The following is a 6,801-nucleotide window of genomic DNA, read 5'->3' as shown; positions in this document are numbered from 1 at the left end:
TCCTGCACTCTAGCTGAAAGACTTAGAGAATTATTTCTCATATGAACACTTATTTGTGAAAGCACTGGAAATTCACTATTTAGGGGTCCATTTTTAAATGAGGTAGTGACAGACAGTGCCATATTTATAACTTCTATATTTCCTTCCTGGAATATGATACATGAATTAGTGTAAGATTTTCCAACATTACTTACAATTATGGAATTTCTCTCTAGAAAGCATGACCTAACTCAAATATTACATGCATTTCTGGAGCTGCTACCCAGTGTGCATTCTCACATGGTTTCGAAAGGATGAAGGCCACTTGAAGGTTTTCCCACATTGCTTGCATTTATGGGGTTTCTCTCCAGTGTGCAACCTCACATGCTTTTGTAAGGACGAGGACCAACTAAAGGCTTTCCCACATCGTGCACATTCATAAGGCTTCTCTCCAGTGTGGGTGCGCATGTGGCCTTGAAAGGATCTGGAAGAAGTGAAGGCTCTCCCACAATTCTCACATTTATACAGTTTCTCTTCAGTGTGAATTCTCACATGTTCTCGAAAGGTTGAGGGCCAACTGAAGGCTCTTCCACACTGTTTACACTCGTAAGGTTTCTCTCCAGTGTGGGTCCTCACATGCCCCTGGAAGGACTTGGGGGAACTGAAAGCTTTCCCACAGTGCTCACAATTATACAGCTTCTCCCCAGTGTGCATCCTCACATGTACTCGGAAGGTTTCAGGCCAACTGAAGGCTTTCCCACATTCCTTACATTCATACGGCTTTTCTCCAGTGTGAGCCTTTTCATGTCTTTGGAAAGACTGGGGATAACTGAAGGTTTTCCCACACTGTTTGCACGTATAGGGCTTCTCTCCAGTGTGTGTTATCATGTGTCTTCGAAAGGTAGAAGGATAAACGAAGGCTTTCCCACATTCCTTACACTTGCATGGCTTCTCCCCAGTGTGAGTTCTCTTGTGTCTAGTAAGACTGGCAAACTCGTAGAAAGCTATGCTGCACTGCTTGCACTCATAGGTTTTCCCCGCTGTGTGACTCTTTTTATGTTGAGCAAGGGAGTAGGGGTGTCGAAACGTTTTCCCACATAACTTACATTCATAGGGCTTCTCCCCAGTGTGTGTTATCATGTGCCTTTGAAAGACTGAGGGATAAATAAAGACTTTCCCACATTCCTTACACTTGTATGGCTTTTCTCCAGTGTGAGTACGCACATGCCCAGTAAAACTGGAGAACTCGTGGAAGGTTTTCCCACATTGCTTGCATTCGTAGGTTTTCTCTGACGTGTGAATCTTCATATGTTGAGTGAGGGAGTAAGAATGGTGAAAGGTTTTTCCACATAACTTACATTCATAGGGCTTCTCCCCAGTGTGTGTTACCGTGTGTCTTTGAAAGATTGAGGGATAAATGAAGGCTTTCCCACATTCCTTACACTTATATGGCTTTTCCACAGTGTGAGTTTTCATGTGTCTAGTAAGACTGGAGAACTCGTGGAAGGTTTTCCCACATTGCTTGCATTCATAGTTTTTCTCTGGAGTGTGAATCCTGATATGTTGAGTGAGGGAGTAGAAATAAGGAAAGGTTTTCCCACATAATTTACATCCATAGGGCTTCTCTCCAGCGTGAGTTCTTAGGTGTGCATGACAAACGCAAGCCTGCTTGCATTCTTGACACGGATATGGTTTTTGTCCACAGTGAGATCTGACGTGCCTCTTAAGGGAAGAAAGATGCATGAAGCCTTTTCCACACTTGGTGCATTCATAGAGTTTTACTCCAGTAGAAACATTCTTGCAGAAATTAAAATGGGGAAACTGGCTGCACATTTCTCTGTGCTGATTTCTTTCATTACCTTCACAGAATCTGCCTGTCACAGGATTTCTGTTAAAAGTCAGAAACACTTTATCAATGTTATGTTTATTAATGATTTATTATTAGCAACTAATAAGTATTAGAGCCAGATGACTAACTGCATTTTAGTAGACAGGAAGTTTTTCTACTCTCTGTGGATTGTCTTAGAGTTAACTAATGCCCTAGAAGTGACCTCTATCATGTTCACTGTTCATACTGTTTATCATGTATGGGGACTTCCTAAAAGTGTCTACCTGAATTATGCTTAAACACTCAATGTCTCAATCAAGTTTTTAAAAACTTTCTTAGAATTTTAAATAGATTTGGGGGCACCTGGGTGGCTCAGTCAGTTAACTGTCTGCCTTCAGCTCAGGTCATGATCTCAGTGTCCTGGGATCAAGCCCTGTGTCATGCTCCCTGCTCAGCAGGGAGTCTGCTTCGTCCTCTCCCTCTGTACCTACCCCCCCCCACCCCAACTCACTTGTCCTCTCTCTCTCAAATAGATTTGGAACTGTGTTTTTAGTTTTTTAAATTTCATGACCTACCAAAACTCTGTCCTGGGATTAGTACTGCTTTATCTTGTGAACACAACTCACCTCAGATGTCTTGCATGGTTTCCATGCTGATCTTCAATGCTATGGTCTTCGCAATTTTTTTCTAAAATGTAGGCACAAGAACGATTTCTTGTGAATTTTGCCATTTTCTGTTCATTAGATTTTTTTTCCTCATGCATATCCTGTTGAGAAACCAACCCACTGGCTTTAAGCAGTGTTTCATAATCTGAAACAAACAAAAAGGTGAATGAACATATTAAAGGAAGAAGGAACTTATGAGTAAAGAAAGACTTTGAGGACTTTAGTGCTTTCAGGACTTCATGGATGGCAGGCAGGAGGGGTCAAAATGGTAGGGTCAAAATGGTAGGCAATTTACTAACGACTATCAAAAGTTTTCCAAGAAACCTCTCTCTGAACCAGAACAACACATGAAGCCAATCCCCCACTAATGAAGCCAAAGGAGTTTCTAGTCTTTGAACCAAGACAAAAATAAAACCTCAGTTTAAGGGACACATTTCCACTGTCATGGAGACATTATTAGATTGTAGGTCCGTGATGGCTGTGACAATGTCTGTCTTACTTACCAGTGTATTTCTTTTCCACATTTCAAATTGTGGAAAAGCACTGACAAGAGATACTTGTTTATTAGATGACTAAGTGAAGGCCTGAAGCCATCCTTACCCACTGAGACCAGGTTCTGGAAAGTTTCTAGCATCACATCTCTGTAGAGGTTCTTCTGCATAGAATCCAGCAAAGCCCACTCCTCCAGGGTGAAGTCCACAGCCACATCCTCAAAGACCACCGAGTCCTGAAACATATGAATGTGTGCAGGAGGAAGGGTGAGTCTGAAAGCACTGGGGACCTAAACTCAATTCATAGGAAGTTCAAATCAGATCCTCTGGTCTCACAATATGTGCTCTGACTCTAATAGGCTTACCTGCACCACTAAGGAGTCAACCTTAACGCTATGTTTACCATGACCACTCTCGTCTTACTCCTTTCTATCAGCAGGACCCAGAGAGATATGCTATGCACATTAAATAAATACTTCTGTTGGAAAGTACGCAGTAAAAGGGTAACAGATCTTAATTGTCCAAACCCTGAATATTCTTTAGGACTAGCCCTTGACCAACTCCTGGGAGGAAATCTGCAAGCCCTCAGAATACATGGACTGATAAGAGTGTCTGTGTATATAGGTGGGGCCTTGGGCTCTGTGACGTACTGTATCAGACTTCTAGAGAAGCTGGATGCTGAGAAGCTAAGACCAGTCACACAGGAGTGCCCATGACTAACCCTCAATAAAAGACCTGGGTGAGCTCCCCTGGCTAGAAATATTTCATAAAAGTTGTCACACATTAAGCTCTGTATGTACAACTGCATTGAGAGGGGACGACTTGGAGCTTGATCCTGGTTTCTCCTGGATTCTGCTTTGTGTTCCTTTTCTATTCACTAATTTTTCCCCATAGTCAACTGGAGCACTGTGTATAAGAGCTTTTCTGAACTATGTCCTTCTGTGGAATAAATATTTCTGTGAGCCCTTGTAGTGAGTCCTCATACCTGAGGTTGGTCTTGGAGACCCCTGACACAGAGCACCATCAACTCCCTGAGTCATAAAGTAATTCACTATGGGGGCTATCAGTAGATTGAAACTGCCAAGATATAGAACTAGTGAACGTGAAGACAGGCTGGTTATGCAATCTGAAGAACAGAGAGAATAAAAATGAAGATAGAAGAAATGTAGGGTACCGTTTAGTGTACCAACACACATGTGCTGGCAGTACGAGAATGAGGAATGGGAGAGGAAGGAACAGAACAAATACTCAAGAAATAATGACTAAAAACATCCTAAATTTATTGAAAATCAGCTACACATCCAGATGCTCAATGGACTCCAAAGAATAAAACCACAAAGAGACCCCCGAACAGATACATCATAATGAAAACTGTGGAAGCCAGAGATGAGGAGAAATCATGAAAGCAGCAAGAGAAAAACCTGTCAACTAGAAGGGAACCACAATAAGACAAGAGCTAATTCTCAGCAGAGATAGCGGAAGTCAGAGGTAATGGGGTAATGTATTCGGAGTGCTGAGAGAACGAGCAACTCCCAATAAAGAATCTATATCCCAAAAGCTACTTTTTAAAGTGAAGGCAAAATGAACACATTTCCAGATAACAAAACCCGATAATTTTTTTTCCCAGGAGAAGCACAATATAAGAAAATACTAAGAAAATTCTTTAAACTGATAAGAATTGAGGCAGGGAGCTTAGATGACAACATAGTGGGAGGATTCCAGTCTTGCCTCATCTGTAGAGCACAGCTAGATAGCATCAAATCATTCTGAGTACCCAAGAAATCGACCTGCAGGCTGAGAGAAGCAACTGCACAAGTACAGGGAGAAAAGAGGCCACCCTGAGGAAGGTAGGAGGTGCGGAGATGTAGTCTGGGGGAGATGGATCACAGGTGCTACAAAGGGAAGGGAGCCATGGTTGCAAAGAAAGGTGAGACAGGAACACATGGGAATGCACAAGGAGAACACTTCCCCAACACCATTGGCTTGGAAAATGAGAGGGGCTGATTTTCATGAGTTTTTGCAACCAGTGTAGCTCAAAGACTGGACTTAAAGAAGTTGGCAGGCTTGGGGCGCCTGGGTGGCTCAGTCATTAAGCGTCTGCCTTCGGCTCAGGTCATGATCCCAGGGTCCTGGGTTTGAGCCCTGCATTGGGCTCCCTGCTCGGCGGGAAGCCTGCTTCTCCCTCTCCCACTCCCCCTGCTTGTGTTCTCTCTCTCGCTGTGTCTCTCTCTGTCAAATAAATAAATAAAATCTTAAAAAAAAAAAAAAAAGAAGTTGGCAGGCTTGACTGGGATAGAGCCCTAAGAGTGCTGCCCTACTCCTGTACTGAAGGCATGCAAAAAATCCCAGGGTAGACAGCATGATCTGAAGATCATCTAACAGGCACAGGGAGAGACTGTTCACTCTTTTTGAAGTGCATCTGTGAGAGAAGACATTCGCAGAGTTGCCTCTCAGGGGACAAAAGAGGCTGCAGGTGCCATTTCCCTCCCCTACCCCTTAGCATAGGAGCAGAGACACCTGCTGAGGGCAGCTAAGCCGGACACTGGCTGTTTAGCCTGCTTGCTCATAATCCCACACTGGTGTGACTGCCTTTCTGGATCAAACCAGCATCAATCCCAGCACAGTGAGATCCTTTCCCAGAGGACCAGCACAGGTCCCCACCACACCAGGTCCCTGAAGTCTGGAGTTCTAAAAATCAGACAACTTGGCTGGTGTAGAGCCCAAAGTACATTGCACTACTCCAGGCAGACAATCAACATGGACACAGTTTGAGAATGGCAATCTGAAAAACACCTAGGATACATGAGGGGAAATTGTTCACTCTTCTTGGAGGGCTTCCCTGAGAGCAGCAAGCATGGACTCCCCTCTCAGGGGACAAAGGAGCTGGCTGGTGCCATTTCCCTACCCCGCCCCTTAGCATAAACCAACTTCAGTAAACAGCACAACACCAACACTGACTTAATCTGCTTATACCAAGTCCTGCCTCCCTGCACTCTGCAGGTACTGCTTTTCTCAGGCAAGTGTGCCTAAGGACCAGCACAGCAGGCCCCTTCCCCAGAAGGCCAGCATACCCCCCCCGGAACACACACACACACACACACACACACACAATGCCTACTGACAATAGTTTCTGCAAAGCTTCAGGTCTAGTGGAAATAGCATCAGGTCTCATTTAACAAGCAGACCAGAGCACACCTAGTTAAATCTCACCCAACGCTGGCAAAGGTCCAAACTGCCCCACTGCAGGCAAGGAGGCCTCTGTAGATGACTGAACTGAGGGACAGAGCAGCCAAAACACAACAGTGAGTGCACACAGCACATACCAGAGACAATTCCCGAAGCACCAGGCCCTAAACATTATATGACCTCTTCATAAAACCATTACTCTCAGAAGCAGGAAACATAACAGGCTTCCTAATACACAGAAGAAGACAGATACCTAGACAAAATACCAATACAGAGGAATTCATCCCAAAAGAAAGAACAAGAAAAGGTCATGGCCAGGGATCTAATTAAAACAGATATAAGTAATATGCTTGATGCTGAATTTAAAACAACAATCATAAGGATACTAGCTGGGCTTGGGAAAAGCATGGAAGACATCAGGGAGACACCACAGATATAAGACTAGGGCACCTGGGTGGCTCAGTTGGTTAAGCGACTGCCTTCGGCTCAGGTCATGGTCATGGAGTCCCGGGATCGAGTCCCGCATCGGGCTCCATGCTCAGCAGGGAGTCTGCTTCTCCCTCTGACCCTCCCCGCCCTCATGCTCTCTCTCTCTGTCTCATTCTCTCAAATAAATAAATAAAATCTTAAAAAAAAAACAGAGCTAGAAACC

The 6,801-nt window shown here is 44.2% G+C and overlaps 1 protein-coding gene across 1 annotated transcript in view; it reads right to left on the bottom strand.

Annotated features, from left to right (window-relative positions):
- Positions 1–258: 258 nt before the first annotated feature.
- LOC110594075 (zinc finger protein 555-like) overlaps positions 259–6,801 on the bottom strand; it is a 44,877-nt gene continuing 38,334 nt past the window's right edge. The window contains exons 4-7 of the mRNA XM_021705524.2: positions 3,073–3,199; positions 2,434–2,617; positions 1,038–1,867; positions 259–953 (exon numbers count right to left, since the gene is read on the bottom strand). Of these exons, the coding sequence (XP_021561199.2) occupies positions 259–953; positions 1,038–1,867; positions 2,434–2,617; positions 3,073–3,199 (1,836 nt within the window). The remainder of the gene's footprint in view (positions 954–1,037; positions 1,868–2,433; positions 2,618–3,072; positions 3,200–6,801) is intronic.

This window comes from Neomonachus schauinslandi, chromosome 1, assembly GCF_002201575.2.
Source record: "Neomonachus schauinslandi chromosome 1, ASM220157v2, whole genome shotgun sequence".
NCBI lineage: Eukaryota > Metazoa > Chordata > Mammalia > Carnivora > Phocidae > Neomonachus > Neomonachus schauinslandi.
This window is presented reverse-complemented; position numbering and strand designations above follow the sequence as displayed.